Source organism: Panicum hallii, chromosome 3 (assembly GCF_002211085.1).
Source record: "Panicum hallii strain FIL2 chromosome 3, PHallii_v3.1, whole genome shotgun sequence".
Lineage (NCBI taxonomy): Eukaryota > Viridiplantae > Streptophyta > Magnoliopsida > Poales > Poaceae > Panicum > Panicum hallii.
This window is the reverse complement of record NC_038044.1, coordinates 1472481-1493904: the sequence shown is the minus strand read 5'-3', so window position 1 is coordinate 1493904 and position 21424 is coordinate 1472481. Positions and strand designations below refer to the sequence as shown.

At 48.1% G+C, this 21424-nt stretch overlaps 2 protein-coding genes across 2 annotated transcripts; both read right to left on the bottom strand.

Annotated features, from left to right (window-relative positions):
• Window positions 1-4300: 4300 nt before the first annotated feature.
• LOC112884358 (seipin-1) lies at window positions 4301-5616 on the bottom strand. The gene is made up of 2 exons (XM_025949737.1): window positions 5065-5616; window positions 4301-4972 (listed from the first exon to the last, which is right to left on the bottom strand). Exons 1-2 carry the CDS (start codon window positions 5614-5616, stop codon window positions 4301-4303), a joined length of 1224 nt encoding a protein of 407 aa, XP_025805522.1.
• Window positions 5617-6329: 713 nt separating this feature from the next.
• On the bottom strand, window positions 6330-8285 carry LOC112887496 (PAN domain-containing protein At5g03700-like). The gene has a single exon (XM_025953678.1). The coding sequence runs from the start codon at window positions 8163-8165 to the stop codon at window positions 6666-6668; it is 1500 nt and encodes a 499-aa protein (XP_025809463.1). The 5' UTR covers window positions 8166-8285; the 3' UTR covers window positions 6330-6665.
• Window positions 8286-21424: the final 13139 nt, after the last annotated feature.

The window sequence follows — 21424 nt, the reverse complement described above, 5'->3', positions numbered from 1 at the left end:
CTCGGTATGATGAGCAAAAGAGATGGGTATCCGTACGTACCCCCCCTAGTACGCTCACGGCTCACCCATCAACGACGCATGGCAGGTGTCGCTACCAACTACTAACCCCCAGCAAGATCGCAAATCCAGGATTACCTGCGATTCCGTAAAAGGTTAGGCATCCCAATAATGGAGGATTAAGAAATGGTTAAACAATGCCATCAAAGAAAGTAAGATGAAGGATTAGAACACAAGCAAAAGGCCAGGCCTCACTTGCTGCCTTGTCTCTTGCCTTATGTCTCCATACATGTTTCTTCAATGCCACACACGGAAGTGGAACCATAATTTCAAAAATTTGATTTTAAAAATAGCCTGACAAGTGAGCATGCGAAATATGATTTTAAAAACAGCCCAATTCAAATATATTAAGATGGTAGCTAGCTACCTTTGTCACTCATGGCGGAGTAGTAATCTACTTCGATAACTGAGAATGCCGGCAATACCAGGCACTTGAGCCCAGAATCACTAAAAATCTATACGCATCGTTTGTTGACTTTGCTTCTTTTTTATAGGTCCAAGCGGATGAAGAAAATAAAATAGTTGCCCCCATGCTGAATAATTGTTAAAGCAGAATGAGACACACACTTCTGGAAACAAGGAAAGCAGGATCCCTGAAAACCGTAGACAGCTCTTCAGCTCTTAACAACCGGCAAAAGTCGGAACCAATTCTTAATCCAGTTCCTTCTCAGGAAAGATCAGATAGTGTAGCATTCGTCCACAATGATGTACGTACAATCCACGTAACTAATTAATCCTGTCGGTAAACATAAATTTGTACTCCCTCCATCCCACAAAGAATGCAACTCTCAGTTCCCGAGAAGACAAACAATTTTAAATTTGACCAAATTTATGCAAAAAATTACTAACATTTAGATCTCCAAATAGATTGTATGAAAAATATATTACATAATTAATCTAATGATACTTATTTTGTAATATAAATGTTAATATTAGTTTGTATAAATTTGGTCAAATTTAAAACCGTTTGACTTCTCGGGAAGCAAGAGTTGCATTCTTTTTAGGATGGAAGGAGTATTGCCAGAAAAGGAAAAGAAATATTCTGCCGGTTTCAATCATATATACCTGTATGTTTCAGCAACAGATTGGTGGATTTCTTTTTTCTTGTTAGACTAGGTGTTGACAATGACTCAATGAGGTTCTGCAAATGTAGCGGACACAAGTTGACAAAACAGGCCTTTGTGTTTCCGACCTACAATAGAACCAGCTGACGGTATAATGTTATGCTTATGCAATTGGAGAGAAGTTGTATTACTCTAACTGACAGCAGCAAGGCAGTTGAGCGGTTGAGGAAGGCAATTCCTTTCTTATCTTCAGTTCCCTAATCAGAATGAAGAGACGCGTTAGGGGGAAAAAATCAGATTTCCAGATAAAACTATAATTTGGAAGGAGAACGTACTTTGCTGCCAACTAGAGATGCATTTGTCGTCTTCTATGCTCCAGTTGGAATGGAACCTCGTGCTGCCTGCAGGTTGCAACTGTTGATCAGCATGGGAAGTTTCCACTCCATCAAGAGCCCAGTTGGTCTAGTTTAGCAGGACGCGGGGTGGCAATGAAGTACCATCGACAGCACATCATGCTGGAAGTAGTACTGATTGGAATCCTTTAGAACTTACTAATTATTTGCGTAAAGCACAAGATCTCCTGATCTTCAACAATTTTCAGCACCTTTAGTGAAGTGTTAGAATTTATGATATGGGTGTAAGAAGTGGTCAAGTAAAGAAGAAGCAGGAATGCAGAATGTATGCTTCAACGGGTATACCATTTTTTGAGAGAAGCCGGCAGGCAAAGATGTGATCAGACCAAATGCTGTTACTGGGCAACATTGTCTGGCTCTTCAAGAAATCATGGGTCAAGTTAATTATCCTCAGGAAATAGAATAGTGCCTACCCTAATACGGAGAACATGGACTTGAGATCTGTGGCTTAACAATTTGCAAGGTCAAACTTCATGAGGTCAGTTTTTGAGAGAATACAGGAGGCCAGAAATCGTGAGTTCTCGACCACCATCAAACTGATCTTGTGCATTTCTGTGTGTTTTTCCAACCCCAATGCCAGCATATTCCTCTCGCCGGTCTGAATATCTCGGCGTTTTTACTTCTATCCTTGTGGAAAAAAACAAGAATGATGGCAACGCCATTAGTACTTCACTGTTGAACACACGACATATCTTTTTACTGGAAGGTCAATCTATAAATCAGAATAAACTTTGCAAAATGATATGACTTCATCTAGTTTAGAATGGGTACATTTTCTGTGGGAAAAAATGTGACAGCAACGTCACTGGTGAAGTGCTGGATCAAACTGAAATTATATCCGCAATGTGCAGAGCGATCAGTGGATCTTGGATCAACCGTGGTCCCCACATATAAAAATGAAATGTATGTTGAGCAAACAAAAAACACAGTAGGGTCATACAGCAAAGCATATGCCAGTGCCAACAACTCCCGAGATCACGCACTCTAGTGGAAAACAAGGGCAAGAATGTGACCTTACTACCTGCTGGATTCAGTACCGGAACAAACAGATTCAATTCCCAATGATTGAGAGATTAACTAACGAATGCACAGCAGGGAAAGCATGATGAAGGATTATAAACGAAGCAAAACCTTGCTCCCTCGTCACATGGCTAGTGTCTCCATTTTTGTTAATAGGCGCAGCGCAACATTTAAGTTACCAACTCTGTACTAGCCGCTCTTAAATTGCAAAACTCCAATAAACAGATGGCAGATCAAATGTGTCGCACGGGATGCAACCTTATAATATCATAATTTGGCCACCCTTCTTGCCAGTACATTGTATTAATCACCAGACAGGATATGCCAAGGACTCACCTACTGCTGATGCAGGCTCTGACGACCACAAGGATCTGGACCATTGGTCTATGAAGCGGTCCATGAATCATGAACCTATCTGATCTGAGAAATGAGGGTGTGAAATATTGTTAATGAATTTTTATTTTCAATATACTACATCGAATCATGGAGCAATTAAGAATATGAGAATGTGATACATGCATTGGCTAAACCAGCTATTGATCCCTAAAGCATAACAAAAATGGCGCGTCATCGTTGACTTTGATTTCAGATTCGAGAGGAGGGAAAACCAGTAGCCCCATACTGAACTCTGTTGGTAGAGCAGAAGTGACTAAATGAAACACTCACCTCAAAACAAAGGAAGGCAGGATCCCTGCGAACAATAGACAGTCATTCTTTAACTTTCAACAATAGGCAGAAACAGAAATAGAATTACCCCTAACTGAAGCTTTTCAAAAAAAAAAAACCCAACTGATAGCAGCAAAGCGGTTGACAAAGATCGGTCAGAGACTGCTCTAGTCTTACCAGTTGGAAATGTTGAGGCGTACTTCCTCTGCACCGGTGAAGTTGGGACGGCCCAGCTTGCTGTAAGTTGCAGCAGCTCAAAACAGTACAACCTTCTGATCAGTGAGAAGTCTCTTTAAATGATGAGCCTACTTGGTTCTAGCTTACAAATCCATTTTATAATAACAAACATATTATTTGGCCCCTACTTTGTTGAAGCCACAAAAAATTGATGTACAAAGTCTTGTAGATCAGTTGCCTGAGGCTCACAACAGCCTTATCTTAGACAATTTCAGTATCTGTAGAAACATTAGTAAAAAGTATAGGACCTACGTAACAGCTCAGTCTCCTAGAGCATTAATGGCCCTATCTTATAAAATCTTCAGCACCTGTAATAGTAGGACCAATCTAACAAATTACTAGTAGCCGTCTTCCCCTGACTACATCCTACTACCCAACGAAAGAACATAAATAAGAAAGGGCAGCGAAAACATAATTGCAGGAAACCAAAAGGTTTGAACTGGACAATTTATTGTCTAGAGAAGATGTAAAATTCGCAGATTACTGAGAGCAATTTAACTTACAAAATACTGGCATGTAGAAGTAGAAACATGCTGATCCAGCATCTGCAACTATGAACTGGACACTCCACAATTTCCCTGAAAATATAGGTCGCCAAAAGAACTAAAGTGTGGGGGACGCATGAATAAGGAACACAAGTTCCATGAAGTTCATGCAGTTTTCATCCATCGATGCATGTTTTTGTTATAATAATATGCACTGCTCAAAACCTCGTATTCGTATAGAAGCTATTTGGGTCTCATATACAAAAGATTGGAAGTAACAGTAAACACAAATTTCAGAGCAAGTCCTTCGATTGAATTAGTAGATGTATCATCTCGAGGATTGGGTAGAATTGGATTCTCAAGGACCATTCATGGCCTGAGCAGTATCCACCACAGCAACACCAGAAGTTGAACCCTTAGTGAACTCGAGCTCTATGCTGACTCCATGTGGTTGCGTTCGAAATTGTGCTTTCCGCTTGCTTCTCCTCTCTCTCCTCTTCAGTGTAAAATCTTCAGATAACTCCTTGCCTGGGCTCTCACCAACGTCTCCTGTATCCAAATCAGAAGCCATCTTTCCATTGGCCTGAAGCTCAGATGACCTTCTATTTCTCGCGGATGCTGCAGGGGGCCGGACCCAACAAATGGCAAAAACAACGAGGACAATGTAGACAGAGAAAGACACCCACACACATAATGTCCATTTCAAGCCGCGTGCCAGACTCTTTATCCATGGAAGAGTTGTCTGCACAACAACCTCTGCTCTGTACACCTGAGGCAGCTGCACTGTACCAGCTCTTGGCTGCAGCATAACTCTGATGAGCCCTGTTCTCTTGTGACGGCCATGGCCTTCCCTATACTGCAACACCTTGAGATTTGCAGTCTGGGTCTCGCTGCGCATGCCCAGCGTGAGTGGCACACACATCACAGCTGATTGCGCTAGCCGGACAGGGTTGCTCTTGTACCTCAGCATGTATGGCTGTGCAGCTGATGCAATGGTGCTTCCACTTACAGAGATGGCCTCTGCTTTAATCTGCAGAAAATAAATTTATCATGAGATGCAGATCAGCATAAGAATTATTAGGCTCCAAGAAATTCGGATTGGTAAATCATGCGGTTATATACCTGGAACATGCCAACCTCGCGATTGTGGTAGGAATAGGGCAGCAGCAGCGCCATCGACACCCTCACGGCGTGCCCGGCCGGCAGCGCCACGCCCCGCGCTCCGCCGAGGGCCAGCGCGGCGCTCGGCTGCGCCTCCGTGTAGTCGAAGTAGAGAGGCTGGCGCACGGTCACCGGCTCCTCCACCCAGTGCCGGACAAGAACGAAGCCGAGCAGCACGGACACGAACAGCGCGGCGACAAGGGCAGCAAAGGTGCACGCCGCGGCGAGCAGGCCGCGGGCCGCGCGCCGGAGGTTAGATGCGACCACCGCGGGAAGGGCCCGCAGTACGCCAATGAGAATGGCGACGGGGAAGACGAGGCTGAGGATGGCAGAGGCGACGAGCTCCCCGAGGAAGGCGACCAGCCGGATGAGCCAGCCGGCCGGGACGGCAAGGAAGAGGAGCGCATCGTTGACCTCCCCGGCGGCTGCGCCTCTTGGCCGGCCGTTGTAGAACGCGTCCGGCAAGGAGTAATCGCGCTGGTATCTGGGCACATGGTGTGGTGATGAATCCATTAGAAGCTTACAGCTGTAGGATCATATGGAATGGAGCATACTCGGGGAAAGCTCGAGGCGTTGCAGTAGAGCCTGTAGAGTGCAGTGCTGCTGGAGGATGCAGAGCTACACGTGGCAGAAACAAAGACATGTGTCATGTCATGCTCATGCTGAAGCTGTGAGCCTTCCGCCATGCTCATGCCTGGTGGCATCAAACTTTATCTGTATATCGTCATGCTCCATGGATCCATGTTACTCGCGAATAGATGACCATTTGACATCATGCGAATATATTTATTCAGTTGCTTGGTGACACAGCGGTGTGCAAGCTTCAGACTCTGCATTGTATTGCTGAATCTGAATCTGAATGACTACAGAGGGCAGGGTGCTCCTTACCACAACTCAGATAAGTTCACACTTCATATAAGAGTGCAACAGCACATGGAGATATTTTTTTCCCCATATGAACAGTACACTTTTGATGTACCAAGATATTGCCATATTAAGATCTAGATTATTTTTACATCAGTTAAGATATGTACACAGATGTGTGTTCCTGAAGGATGCTATACTTTAACACGGAAGAGGTTTCCTTCAAGAATGTTAGAACTCTTCATACCATTTTCTGTGGGTCGCGTGATGGGTACCTTCCATCTTCAAATCTTAACTAAACAGTTCATCATACATTGATAGTCCATGTATTTTTTTTTGTCTTTACCGATCACTATGTGTACTTGCACTTGACATGTATTATGTATATATACTGACATATGAAAGATGGGGAAGAAAAATATATACACAATTACAAAGTCTACGAAAAAAAATGCCATCAATAAAACGAGAACAGATCAAGGCAAGTGCAATTATAACGCGTGAAGCAACCGTGACCGTAGTTGTATGCTGTATCTGCCCTTTATGCAGCCATTCTATACTCCATGGCGTGCAATGCTGGGAGGAGCTGAGCTATCTGGATTCATTCTCTTATCCAAAGAGCGGAATTTTTAGGACGAGCTCATGTCGTGAGATTCATCCAGCTTGAGGACGAGCAATGCACCCCACTCCGCACCGTCTCATTGATTCATGCCCTGCTTGAACGAATTGTTAGAGCTGCCCATGGTCTTGAGGTCCTTGTAGGGACCCGGCACCAGCTCCTGCTCCATCCCCGCTCGTTTCCGCCGCCTCCTCTCCCACAACCGGTACCCAGAGCGCGCCCCGGCCACGGCCAGGCCCACCAGGACCAGCGACAGCACCGCCGTCGCGGCGGTGACGCCCGGCGACATGCGCGTCCGCTTCGGGCTCGGCAGCTTCCTGACCTTGAAGTAACCCAACTTCCGGTCGTCGGCCTCGTACACCAGCGTCTCCACGGGGAAGTCGATGAGGTAGCAGTAGCCGCTCCCGCCGTTGTACACCGCGCCCCAGCAGCTGCAGTTGCCCGCGCACGCCACCTCGCACTCCTCCGCCGTCATGTTCGTCTCGGACGGCAGCTCCTCCTTGTACGCCACGGTCACCCGCTTCCGCCGCACCACCTCGAAATCCAGCTGCTGCCCGTTGGCGGCGCAGAGGTCGGCGGTCTCCTCGGCGTGGCACGGCGGGGAGGTTCCCGTGCTGTTGTCGAGGCACTGGCACTGGGCATCCCCGGGGACGCACAGGCCGTACGCGCCGCACGACGTCGGCAGCTCGCACCGCCCGGCGATGGCCTTGTAGTCTGAGATCCAGTCCTTGGCGCCGTCGGTCCAGTAGTACGCGCGGAGGTTGCCGTCGTCGTCCAGCGTCATGCGCCGGAACACGCCGGTGAGGTTCTGCACGAACGTGTCGAACGAGAGCACGTCGACCTTCTGGCCGCCGCCCTCGAGGTACAGCCCGAAGAACCCGCGGGCGTCGAGGCGGCCGTATACCGGCGGCTCCGTGGCGTTCTGCGGCTGCGCCTCGAGGGCGGTGTGCTGCCAGTACATGGGCGTGGTCCGGCCGCCGTAGAACTCCATGTGCAGCGCCATATACGTCTTGCCGAGGCGGAACGCGAAGCGGCGACTGCTGGAGATGAGCGGCGGCGACGAGACGGTGAAGTTCTGGTCGAGGACCAGCGTGTCGGAGGGGTGGTCGAAGCTCTGCCACGCCGGCAGGGGCTTCGCGTACCGCCGGACGACGAGGTTGGAGGAGTTTAGCAGCACGACGGTGTCGCCGATGGTGTTGAGAGTCTGCCACAGCACGCCGTCGTCCTGATCGGTGAGGACCAGGCTGCTGTCGAAGGTGAGCGTGGCCGGGCGAGACCAATCCCCGAGGCGGGCCGGCGTGGCGCGCCAGAGCGGGAAGGAGGAGGGCAGGTGGACGACGGCGAGGTCGAGCGACGCCGAGCCGACGCGGAGGAAGCCGAACGCGAAGACGCCGTCGGTCGCGTACAGCACCGGCTCGAACGCCGCCGCAGCGCCCGCCGCGTGCGTCGCGGTGAAGCCGTTCAGCAGCTGCGTGGCGAGCTCTCCTCCCTTGGCCCCGCCGACCACGACCACCGCCGATGCCACGCAGAGCACGCCGACGACTACGGCGATCGCCGGATCACCCTCGCCTCGCCTCATTGCAGACAAAGAACGCGATGGAGGTCAAATCAAATGTTTGGGAGAGAGTATTGCATACTGCATACTACATATGTGCTGTGCATTGGGATTGGCATAGGCATTTTGGGAAAGGTCAACGGTGTGGACGCTGGCGAGGCCTCCCTCCATTTGGTCAGGTGAGGTCTGCCTCAAGTAGTCGATGGCAATGGGCCAATACAAATTGATGCAAATGCATGAACGAAACCTTTGCATCGTCTGCAACTGTCATCGTACAACTGCAGCTAACAAAGTGGTGGCATGAAGTTTCCATAAAAAAAAAGTGGTGGCATGAACTGGCAAAAAGTCAACCAACAGTTTCCGCCGAGAAGTCAACTACTAGCTGTTCTCTACTTGTGCCTGCCTTCCTTTCCTCCCTCCACGAACGGCCTTTCTGAATTCTGAAGTGATGTTGCTTCGTATATATCTTTCTGGATCTCGGTAGATTGCTGCTGCTTCGTTCTAACTTCCTGAGCAGCAACTGGCAATTTTTAAGGATTCAGGTGTCGCAATAATCCTTGACTTCGTCAGATCAGTTCGGGTTGCCAACCGGTGAAAGCTGCTGCTTGGAGTTGTGCGGGCGTTTACTTGGATTAATTTGCTTGCCCACTGTTTGTTCATCTGTGCGTACATTGACCTTGAACGGATCGATTGGAAACTGAAAGAACGCGTAAAGTATTCTTCTTACGGCTATTTTTTTGGACACGGAATGCTAGCTTATCAGTCCCCTGACATTGGGATCTAACCAACAGATTGAATACTCCTAGTTATCAATCAATCACCTGGCACTGGCAGCATGTTGGATGATGCAGATATGATGAATCTGTGCAGCTGTAGGTTTCTAAGAAAGAATCCAGCACACACATTCTAATTATCGCGTGGCTGATCTCTGTTTTGGTTGGAATAATCTTAGTAAAGACGTATGGTGTTCATGAAAACGACACCGAGGGGACATTTTCTGTGATAATGCATGCATCATTCAGGCATCATCTGTTCACAGTAATTCGTCCAAGTTCGTGGCTGCCTAGTCTATGCAAGAAAGAAATTCAGTACCGAGATTATGGGATCCAAATTAACGGAGTTAAACTTTTGTAAAAAGTACAAACGCAATTAACTTGACTAGTACACCAGTTACATTTGGTTGACTTTCTAGAGCCAGCCCCTTTTTTTTTCTATAGAGAAGCTGACCTTCAGCAGCACCTGCATTTCTAGAGGAACAACGTGTGATAGCCTGATAGGACGGACTAAACTAACATGTCAAAGTTCCTCCGGCTCTCACCATGTGCCTAGCCTTGAGGTCACGAATCATTCTGCAAAAGATATATTCATATATTCCTTTGCAAAAGATATTGCCGGTCAACTCCACTACAACAATTACAAGCAGACCCTCAATCTACACTAATGGCGATTCCGCCACCGATGAGAAATCAGGAATACCACCGGAATTATTTAGAACTAGAGTTGGATTTCTTGACAGATCAACATCGTTCTGATGAGGACTTCCCATCAGGAATGCCATCGTTTTAGCTAAAGTTCAAAATATTTAACTTAGAGAAAAATCTGAATTCTGGAATAATGAGTATTTTATATTATAATATAAACAAAGGAGAGGAAGAAGAGAACTAATTTACTACTTGTCTAACACTTATACCACCTCCGGTCAGCAAAACGCTGTCATTTTTGCCATCCAATGTCAGCTTTTGCTGACCAAAGGTAGTACTAATACCTACTAAAACTATAGCCCCTGATTCAGTTTACATTATTTAACAGCCATACTGCGTTCCTGTGTGCTGCTTGGTCCTCGGTGGGCAGCGCGTGGCGGCAGAGCGGGCACAGGTGGCTGCGCGACAGCCATTTCTTGAGGCACTTGCGATGGAACCGATGCTTGTACGCGCAGGGCATGACGTAGAGCCTCTTGCCTTTCTTGTAGCCCCTCATGCAGATGACGCACATGTCGTCGTCAGCTCCTGGTGGCCCGTCGTCGTACCGCTGCTTCTTGAGGCCGGCGATCGCCGCCGCGGAGGCCGGGACGCCGCCGAAGCCGCCGTCGCTGAACCTGACGGGGGTAGCCTCGCCGCCGTTTTGGACGACGTCGTAGTAGAGCTCGGTGTCCGGGAGCAGCAGGTGGCCGCTATGGTCGCCGGAGCCAGCAGCCTCCCGTGGTGTTGGCTGTTGGCCAGCAGACGTGGCGTGGACAGCAGCCTGGTTGTGCACAGCATGGTGGTGCTCCTCCCCGTCCCAGTAGTACCGCCGGAGTGGGCGGTATTCATCTTCAGGCTCCTCTAAAGCAACAAGCTGCGGCGTCGCGTCGTGTTCTTCAGCTGGCTCATCGAAAGGCAGTAACGGGTAGAGGTCGTCAGGGTCCTGGCGGTCACCGGACGTCACTGCCACTGGGTCTCTGCGGCGCCGTGGGAGCGACCCAGCATTGACGACGGAAGAGACCGCACCGCCGGCGCAGGCGGGCTGGTCGTCGTCACCGGCGACGACGGGTGGCTGAGCGAAATAATGTATATCGTGTATTCGGGCTGCCGCTTCTTCTATCTCCATCAACCGTCTCTGGGCCTCCGACAGCTCCTCGATCCTCGACTGCAGGGCGTCGCGTTCGCGCCTGATTTCTGCGTCGTCCATACGGTACAACCGATCGAGGGAAGCAAGCACGCGGGACACGTTTGATGATGATCTTTATTAGAATAAGACATGCACGTTCGTTCCCGTGGATAATTTGATTTGTTCTTGGGACGTTGGGAAGGACATCGTGCGATGTATTTATAAGCATCGCGGACGGGTCTCATCCGAATGGGAATCGGAATCGGAATCGGATCAGTGCCATGTATGCGTGCAGACTCGGGGCTCGATCTGATGGCGAGCAGGATTTGGCAACGTGTCACCTTTACTAAGCGTAGTACTTACTATCTATCGCTTGTGTTAGCGCACGCTGTAACAGCCAGCTCCCTGGATCCACTCGGACGGCAACGGCCTACGCGCACGACGCCGCGGACTCTCTCGCCAGCGCCCGCGCCGGCTGACTCGCTCGCCACGACGTCCGCAATCCACGCCTGACCGCTGCATCGCTCCCTCTCAAACTCGCGTGTTTGTTAGGATAGAGAAGCTCCCGTACGAGTATATATGTAACATTGCACCGATGAATATAGTGCGGTTGATCCATTCTGTCGCCACAGCTTGAACGGCAGGCGAGGCGGGTGCGGGTCGACGTCCGCGCCGGGCACGGTGAGGACGCCCGTGGCGGCCGCGAGCTCCTCCCGGAAACCTCGAAGCTGTCGTCGCGGCGGCAAGCCGGCAACCAACATATTCTATTCGCATTCTAATACAATTATTACTCATGCATACCTTTTCAATCTTTTTCGATTGTGATAGAATTTGGATCTAACTTTTTAGCACACTATGGTATGAAATTTTTAGACGCCACTCTTTGGTACATGTTTTTTTCGAACAATAAGGGCAGGAGCACTTCCGAATCATGTTAGAAAAAGAAGAAGTACAGGTCTTACAAGCTTACTATTACATAGATAGAATAAACTCTCACCACAACATACGTTGAAAATCATAAGAAACTAAGATACAACCGGTATACCACACGCTCTAAAGCGCAGGTCGGCCTCCTCCTTGACAAGCTACAGCACCACCAGTGGCTCCGCCTCCTTTCCTTCAAAGGTTCTCCTGTTTCTCTCCTTCCACAGATTCCAGACCGTGTACATGAGCACGGCCGCTTTCGTTCGTCGCTGATCCTTTGGCAGGTGCTGCAAGGACTGAACCCACCAATCTTCAACGCTTGTATCCGTTCCTGGCTTGCGTACTAAATCATATGTCCATGCTTGGACAAGTTCTCACACTCTTTGCGCATGTGGGCACTGCAAACACAAGTGTTGTGTTGTTTCAGGCGCAAGATTGCAAAGTGGGCACATTGGATTGCATAGCCAGTTTCTGTCTTGGAGTTTGTCTGCTTTGAGTATCCTCTCTTGCACAAGCAGCCAGGTGAAAAACCTGTGCTTAGGCTCTGCATGCGCTGACCAAAGCCACTTGGGGTTAAATGAGCAGAAGGAACTTCTAAACTGAACCTCATATGCCGATTTCGCCGTGTACTGCCCATCTGCAGTTAGCTTCCAAACAATCTTATCCTCCTCATCGCTGAAATGCACACCCTGCACCAAATCCCATAACATGACAAACTCTGCCATCTCCTCCACCGTTGACATGCGCCATAAACCCCTTGTCCAACTTTGATTCTCCAGCTGTTCTCTCGCTTTCAGTTTCTTGCGCCAGGCCAGCTTGTAAAGCAAAGGTGCAATGTCTCTTGGTGCCTTGCCATCTAACCAAGTCGACTCCCAGAACTGAGCAGTAGCCCCATTGCCGAGTTGCACCCTGGTACATGCTCTGAATAGTTGTCTGTCAACTTCGTTTACAGGGATATTACCACCAACCCAAGGCCTGTCCACCTCGACCCATTTATACCATAACCACCGCAGCCTCAGAGCTCTACTGAACATCTCAAGATCAAGTACACCGAGACCTCCAAGTTTTTTGAGCCTTTTCACCTTGGCCCACTGAACTAGGCAGTGGCCGCCATTGGCGTCTGCCGATCCCTTCCACAAGAAACTCCGCCTAATCCTGTCCACTTGCTTGATTGCCCATTTTTGCAAAGGAAACGCCGTGATGAAGTATGTTGGTATTGAAGATAGAACTGAGTTGACCAAAGTGAGACGCCCAGCCCGATTTAGAAATCTTCCTTTCCACGGTGGGAGCCTGGCTGCCACCTTATCGATCAAGGGCTGGACATCCACTCTTCGTATCTGTCTCGTGTGTAGTGACAGCCCAAGATAAGTACAAGGGAAAGATTTGATCGGGCATCTGAAATCTTCCATGACTGCCGCAAGATCAATATTATAACAGCAGATTGGAACACAGCGCTCTTTGTCATGTTTGTGACCAAACCAGACACTGCTCCAAAAGTTGTCAGAATTTCCATTACTTCTGTCATTTCTTCCTTCCTTGGTTTCAGAAAAATCGCTGCATCATCAGCATACAGACTAAGACACGTAGTCTGGCCGCTCGAAGGGGGAACTGCTCGAAAGCACCATCGGCCAAAGCAAGGTGTAACAGCTGCTGCAATGGTTCCATCGCTAGGATGAATAGCATTGGCGATGAAGGATCGCCCTGTCGAAGCCCGGTGTGATGCTTGAACCACTTGCCTCTTGATCCATTCAGAAACACTGAAGTTGTTGCAGTAGCCAGCAGAGTTGAGATCCAGCTGCACCATTTGCGGCCGAAGCCCAGCACTTGTAGCACCTCGAGGAGGTAGTCCCATCTGACACTGTCAAACGCTTTCGCAATATCAAGCTTCAGGAACAACGAAGGGATCTTAGCACGATGCAGCTCCATTCTGTGTGTAAATGAAGGGACCTCAAGCCAATACTGAACTCAAGGAAGTTGGGCCTCGCAGGAGCACCCGGCCCAGAACAGCTAATGTGAGAGTGAACGGCCCAGAGTGGGAGTAGCGTTTGTGTGCGGCGTGACCAGGCTTGTAATATAAGTGAGGAGAGGAGGAAGAGAAAAACAACACTGAATTTCTGGCTGATCGATCTGATCTACTCTCGTCTGTTCCTTCCTCTGCTTCCAATTCCTTTCCCCAATACCATTCTGTTAACAGCAAAGCCTAAAGCACATCACAGTACGAAATTTTTTCCCATATTGGCTGGTACAATATGAACGTGAGGTCGTACTGTGTCCGGAATCTTGTGACAGCACAGGACTACAGTAAGCTAGCACGACACAATCCAAGCCCCACGCCACACGGCCGGCCCAAGTCTCACTTCTAACTATGCAAAGGCAGATGTGCAAACACGGCCAAGCAAAACTTATTTATCAGGGATAAGCAACGATACCAATATTGAGGTGACTGTAGCTCAATAGGTCAGTGGATGTACTGGTTCAATTTTTTCTTATTACCAAATTCTAAATATCATTATCTGCATTTTTATGTGTTCTTATCTGTCGATATGGATGCCAACATATCGATTTGGTATTTTCGATGGATTTACCATTGAAACGATACAGGCCAGCTTTGGCTTCTGGTGTTTGGTTCAGTCCCAGGAATTCAGGTCCCGATGAAAAAATGTTAAAACTGCTCCCGCCATTACATTAAAACACACAAGGAGAAATAAGTTTATTCCTCAAGTCTCATGAACTAACGGTGTAGAAGCAGAGTAACCCTTTTGGGGGCATGCAACCTGTGCAGTACAACCGGCAAAAACGAGAAGAAAAAAAACAGATACTCGGCACATGTTGCAATGTTGAGTGCCTGGTGCTGGAGTGGGAGGGTACTTGTATCCAAGTACTAATATTCAAAAATACTAAACTTTAGCACTAGTTCATCCAAATAGAAATGTTAATGGGGTGGGTTAAACTTTAGCTAAGATTTAAAAAATTATCAAGAATATGGGTGCTAAAATTTAGCGCTCAACTTTAATCTATCCAAACAGACCCTTAGATTGCTGAAGTGCATTGTATAGAACCATATGATGCGGCCAGAATTATTTTCATTCTGAAACAGAAAAGAAACGGGACGTACATCACGAGAGAAAAATACAGGTAAAATCTACACCACTCTAAGTCATCAGTACAAATTCTGACCAAATTGCGGTCTAGCTTGCACTTCTTAAAACCTCATGGGCCTCCTTACTCCGTAGGCAAGGCATGGCGGCAAAGCGGGCACAAGTGGCTATTCGCCAGCCATCCGGCGAGGCACTTTGTGATGGAACCTGTGCTTGCAGGGCATCACGCTCTGGTCGTCATCCACCTCGTAGTCCATCATGCAAATAGGGTACTCGTCGTCATCCCCTGATCCGCCGCTGTATCTTTGCTTCTCGAGACCGGCGACCACGGCGGCAGAGGCAGGGATGCCTCCGAAGCCACTGTCGGGTTGATCCGACTCCGGTGGGTCATCCAGCCTGCTTCCATCATCTGCTGCAGCTTCATAAACAACCTGCTCCTCCATGATGCCGTCGTCTTCTGGGAGCCTCCTCCTCAGACCAAAGTTTATTATCTCACCTAGGGAAATCAATACTAATTCCAGATGATTTAGCCTCTCCAGAAAGCCGTCGTCCGGGTCCTCTTCGTGCACCTCGTCGGAGTAGCCGTCGCCATCACCGCCCGCGATAATCTGCTCGTCTTGGGGAACGTCGTCGTTGCTCGAAGTCTCCGCGGCGTGGGCCCACGGATCCTGGAGGTGATGACCGGGGTGGCCGCCGCCGTCGTCGCGTGGTGCCTCGGCACTGCCGCCGGCGGCGAGCTAGTGGTCCGCAGCGGATGGCTGCAGAGTTATTACGTGCGCACGCGTTTGTTCATGTTGAGCGTCTGCGTCTCGTTGTTCTCTCGACCGTGCTCTCAGGCGTTGCAGTGAAGCATGGAATTCTCTTAGGTCAGGTATCCCTCGTCCATATCTGACGATTGATCGATGGCACCGATGACTTGCTTGACCCTTGATGTTAATTAAGATGCAGCGTACGTTTGTGGTAGAGATCGATTGGCATCTAATTAGTTGACGGGGACGACGGTGCTTACATGTGTGTGTATATATATCATACATATTTTTCATTAGGTCAGATACATCTTACATCATGAGATACATATGCAGAAGTAGTTACATGTATGTGTAGAATATATATTATTTTGGACTTCGGTACTTCGGTGAAGGCCTCGTAGATGAGTCTGGCTCTGATTCGGATTTGTATCCCGTAGCATCGTGTGAGTCCTAGCTAGCTATTAGGTGGTTTAGAAGAATTATTGGCACCAGCAAAGCAAGAGCAAATAGCAAAAGATAAAATAAGAAGACGTTAAAGAGTCGCATTTACTTACTTTTAGGCTAGAAATTCTCACGTTAACTTCACAAAAGTAAAACAAAATCAAACTAACTTACTTTTTTTTAACTTGATGGGAGGATGTATATTTCAAAAGATACAGTGCTTGGAGAGAGAAAGAAGAAATAAAAATATACATTATTTACATCGATATATATATATATACACACACACGTACTTGTAACTATTCCCACGTGATGATAACCTGAAAACAAACACATCCTAAAAGAATGTCTATATATTGAGTCGATTACATTGAATAAAGCTCAAGTTGAAAAGTAGGTGAGACAAGCATAACAGACATGGCCAAACTATAGTTATTTTCATCGTGCTCCTTGGCTAAGCACGGTGGATCGGAGTTACACTCCGCCAGCAGGCAGCGCGTGGCGGCAACAAGGGCACAAACGGCTGCACGCCAACCACTTTGCGATGCAACCCTCATGGAAGCTGTGCGAGCACGGCATGACGCCGAGGTCGTCCCCGACTTCAAAATCCTCGATGCAGATGGCGCATCGTCCTACGACCCAGGCGGCGGCGTCAGCACCACCTGCTGTTCCGCCGGTGGAGCTCCCATCTCCCGACGACCTGCTGCCGTACTTCCGCTTTTCGAGACGGGCGACCACGGCTGGCGTGGTTCTGCACCCACCACCACCGTCGAGGTCGCCGTACGCTTCGCCGAGCTCCGGCGCCACGATGGTTTCCTCCGTCCGCGTGGCCATGTCCCGGCGAGCTTGGTGGTGCGCGGCCTGCACCATGCGGTTGTGGTAGAGGACGTCGAAGCCCGCCAGCGAGTCATCGTCGGCGTTGAAGGAAGAGCAGCGGGCATCAGGGAGGCGGATCACTACTGTTTGATGAGTGGGGTAAACAACATCGCTGTGCGGTGCCGGTGGCGCTACACGGCGGCTGCCGCCTCCCTCGGCGAGATGGGGAGCCGAGCCGGCGGGGCGAGAAGAACGAAGCGTGTCAGGCTCCATCGATCTGTTGCTGCAATCCGTGCACAGCCTGATGATGCTATGTGACCGAATTTTCAAGAGATCAAGGCGTAGGGATTGCTCTCCTAGCTCAAGCTTGGCTTCACAGATCGTCGCGTGATGGTACATGCATACGGCGGTACACCAGGCCATAAATAGACGTGTCCGAGCCGGAAACGAACCAACCGCCGAGGAGTCCGTCGGACACCGTACCAATAAGCAATCTCAAAAAACCAATCTCTAGTCTCTAGCAAGGGTGTCAGACGCCGTCGCCGCCACCACCGACGCCGACGTCAAGTGGACATCCGTGGATACCTCCCTGGAGAGAGATGCCCATCCTTCCGCCGCAGCACCCACTGGCGTCGCGAGATGACGTCTACGACGAGAACTAGACGGCCGGCCGTCGTCCCCCTCGGCGCCGCCGTCGCTGCCGTGGAAACGACATTCTCCGACGACGATAGCGTCACGAGGCCATGGTTCCGGAACATAATTAACGGCCTTGTGGCGCTTCGCATGCTGAAGTGCCGTTGCAGCATCTTCGATTGGCTGGGTACAGTAGTTTTGAAATTGGACACCGAGATCCATCATTAGGCTAGGCTACCACTGTAACATTTGCTCGGCCGTACTGCGTATGAGTTTTCATTTAGAAAAAGCTTTACGATGAAACGAAAGCCTTAATTAAATAGATGCAACTATTTTTTCTATGCAACGTGCATATACAACAATGGTGAATCCAACAGCTAAGCAAAGAGTGGGCTCATCTCTCTCCTCTTCTTCTTTCCCCAGCTCCCCTTAAGATCCGCCCCTACAGATATAATTAAGGCTCTCTTTGGTAGGTAGGACTCCAGCTACGACGCTTTTGCCGCCCCTACCAAACAGCAACGCCAGAAACAGCTCCGCACATAGAGCACCGACGGAGCCGGAGGCAGTTTTGTACTGATGGGGTGGAGCCGAAAATAGTGGCTCCCATGGCTCCTCACCATCTCTGAGCTGGTATGTACCAGAATGCCCAGCACGGTGGCATGGGAGAGCAGCTCAGAAGGGGAGCGGCGAGAGAGTGGCGACACGGCGTTGGCGCGGCGGAGGTGCATCGTATCCCGTCGGCCATGAGAGCGTGACCCGCCGGTCCCTTCTCGACTGGGGTGGGCGCACCGCCCGCCGTCCCGGCTGCTAGTCAGAAGCATGAGGCAGGCGAACAGAAAGAAAGAGGAGATTAGGCACGCGAAATCGGAAGAAGACACCTTGAATTGGATCGTCGGGGTTAGCACCGACGACCTGCTTCCGCTGCGCTGCCCACACCGACGACGGGGTGCGGATCGCCGCCGGCGGCGCTAGAGGTAGGGCCGTCGCCGCCAGCAATCCGGTGCTCCCCTCCACCAATTTCCACCACAAACGAGCTTCTCATATCTCAGGCGACCGATTCCGCCATATCTTGGTCTCCTCCACGGCTCCACTTGCTCCTGCTCCACCGGCCTGAGCTCCGGGATCTCGGCCATGGCCGGCCGCGAGAGCAGAGCTCTCTTTTATCTCTGTCTCTCTGTTCTCTATGTTCCCTTCTTGACCCTAAAAGCCCATATTTTCATTAAAAAGCCCACTAAACAATCTGAACCGTTTGCTTTCAGCTATATAACCAGCACCAATTATTGTTAGTTTATAATCCTATTTATTATTTTTTCCATTTCATATCAAATCACATTATAAACTGAGGGGAAACCTAACACTCGTAGAAATAGAGGTATATTAAACATTTGTTATTTTCTTATTCATAAGAAAGAGAGAAGCTACTTCACTAGACGAGCCACAACCAAAATTATTTTGACAAGAGCCAGAGCCCTACCAAACATAGCTTAAGAATAGGATATGACATGACATGAAGTGGGGCGCCACGAGAAGGCAACGCAACGGCGAGCCGAGGAACCCTGCAACCAACCCCAGTCACCACAACGGCGCAAGCCTACGTGGAAAAAAATTTGGTGCGGACTAGCCGCAAAACCTTACCGTGCGAACTGTGCTGGATTACGGACGCATGGGCATGCAATGGTCTGGCCGTTTGATGCATTTACACGCTGAGCTCGGCATAGAATGCGGAAACTTTTCTTGGCTCAGTAATTAAAAAGACCACGGCTCGGCTCGAGCTCGAAGAGAATCACGGCTCGACGCTTTGCTCCCTCACAGAAAAGGATGTGAACTTCGCACATACTCGCCGCGGGGAAGGCTGCCGTCGGCAAGGAAGATTGTCGCGGCGCTACCGCCGCCTGCATCCATTAGTTCACAGACCCAGGCGGCCAGGCCTAATTCGCTTCAAACAAAGTTGCCGAGAAGTAGCATACACGCAGCCCAAATGTATCAGCTCATAGCAAACTGAACCATATAATCTCAGTGAAACATCGGCATACAAGTAAATAAACAGGATGCAGGAATCTCCAATTCCATTAGCTAATAATAAAAATGGTTCTGTCATATTACAAATACCAAAATAAGAGGCAAAGGTAAACATGAACTTGCATCATCATTTGAAATATGGAGTGTGAGTCCTTATACAAAATAAAAGTCAAAGAGTACAATCATATATTTTCACTATGCAGCACTCCATCAAAGTGCAATTGTCTAATAGCTGACGCTGCATCTTTATCAACTCCAAATAAGAGACTTGTGTATCCTCCTTGCATACCATGAGCATCCATCAGAGAAGAATTCATGTGCATATTAAAGCCCAACATTGTGGCATTAGCATAAACGCCCTGCATTGATGGAATTGCTACAGTTGAAGGTTGGCCATAAATATTGTTTAGCATGCTGCTGTTAGGTTCAGTTATATTGGCATCAAGGTTCTATATGTCATAATATATAAAATCGTACATCAAACTTACGTGTATGTAAATACACAATATAAAAAAGATATAATATAATTAATACACGGTAGGTGTCTTACCCGGGTCTGTTTTGGATCATCGCCTTTATCTTTGCTAGCACTTCTATTTTTCTTCCCCTTTTGCTTTTTAAGGGATGTGGTCGATCGTTTTTTCTTTGGGCCTTTTACTACACGAGGAACTCTAAATGATATTTTACCTGTTAATGTATCAGTAGAACAATAAGCTGAAACTGGAGGAACCTCATTGTCTTTTTCTTGCACCTTCATTATAGCATTATCTGCATCCAAGTTCAGTTTATCTATGGCTTTCTCCAAATCATCAAGAAACTCTTTCGACAAAGAACATTTCAATGCAACCGATGTCGCCTTTCATGAGATACGTGCAGCTTGAGCTGTCAAATTCTCCTTATTGATCCCATGTTTCTCAACAAAAAATTCCCGCTTCGCATATTTCGTCCATCTATTCGGTATATATTTTGATGGCAAGACAAAAACATCCTTTATGTTGAAGATTTTGAGGGCATGCTTGTATAATATACCTAACAAATATATGGAAGGTGTTGTTGATCAAACTATTTTATAAAAAATATATTACAATTCAGAATTTTTATACATACCTATAGATTCAAACTTTCGGCATGAACATGAGATGGTCATATTTTCAATGTTGAACATAACTGTTGCCCCTTGGTCAGATTGTATATGCGTAACCATATATGTCAAGATTGACCCCTCAGTTTTCAACAATTGACCAGTTAACACAAATTGATTTTTAAATTCTGCCTCAAACTCCACATACATTCTCCTTGTATATGATTCAGCTGCCATCTTCAACATAGGTAAATTTGGGATGTAAGTAATCGGGATCTTACGACGTGAATGAAAATCTGCATTGACCTCATTTTCACGAAGACTGGCACGCACCTTCTCACATTCTACAAAGAGTTCTGAAAGACCCAGTTTCCTACAAAACCTTTTCTTGAAGACATTATTCATAACTTCACTCCTTTGGGTAGAGGTCATGTCAGCTGTAAAAGAGTCACGGTAGATAATAGCCCATTTTTCCCTCAAGTTATAAAGGTTTGCCATCCAGTCATTGTCCTCAAGGTTGTACTCCCGCAACAAATCATGCCACCTTTTATTGAAGTAATACTCTGATCTATCCTCATAGACACAACTCTTAAAAGTAGGTAGAAACTCCTTATGCTTATTAATTATATGTCCGAGATGTTTAGCAGTATTAAGATAAATATGCCACATACAAAGACGATGGCTTGTGTTTGGAAATACATAAGCAATAGCACCTGCCATGCCTGCATCTTGATCAGTAAAAATTGTGCTTGGGTGCTTGCCTGACATTGCTGTTAAAAAAGTTTCAAAGAGCCATACAAACGATGGAATCGTTTCATCAAATAGCAATGCAGCTCCAAAAATTATGGTTTGCTTGTGATGGTTGGTACCTAGGATTGGAGCAAAAGGCATTTCAAACTTATTAGTTTGAAATATGGTGTCGAATGACACAACATC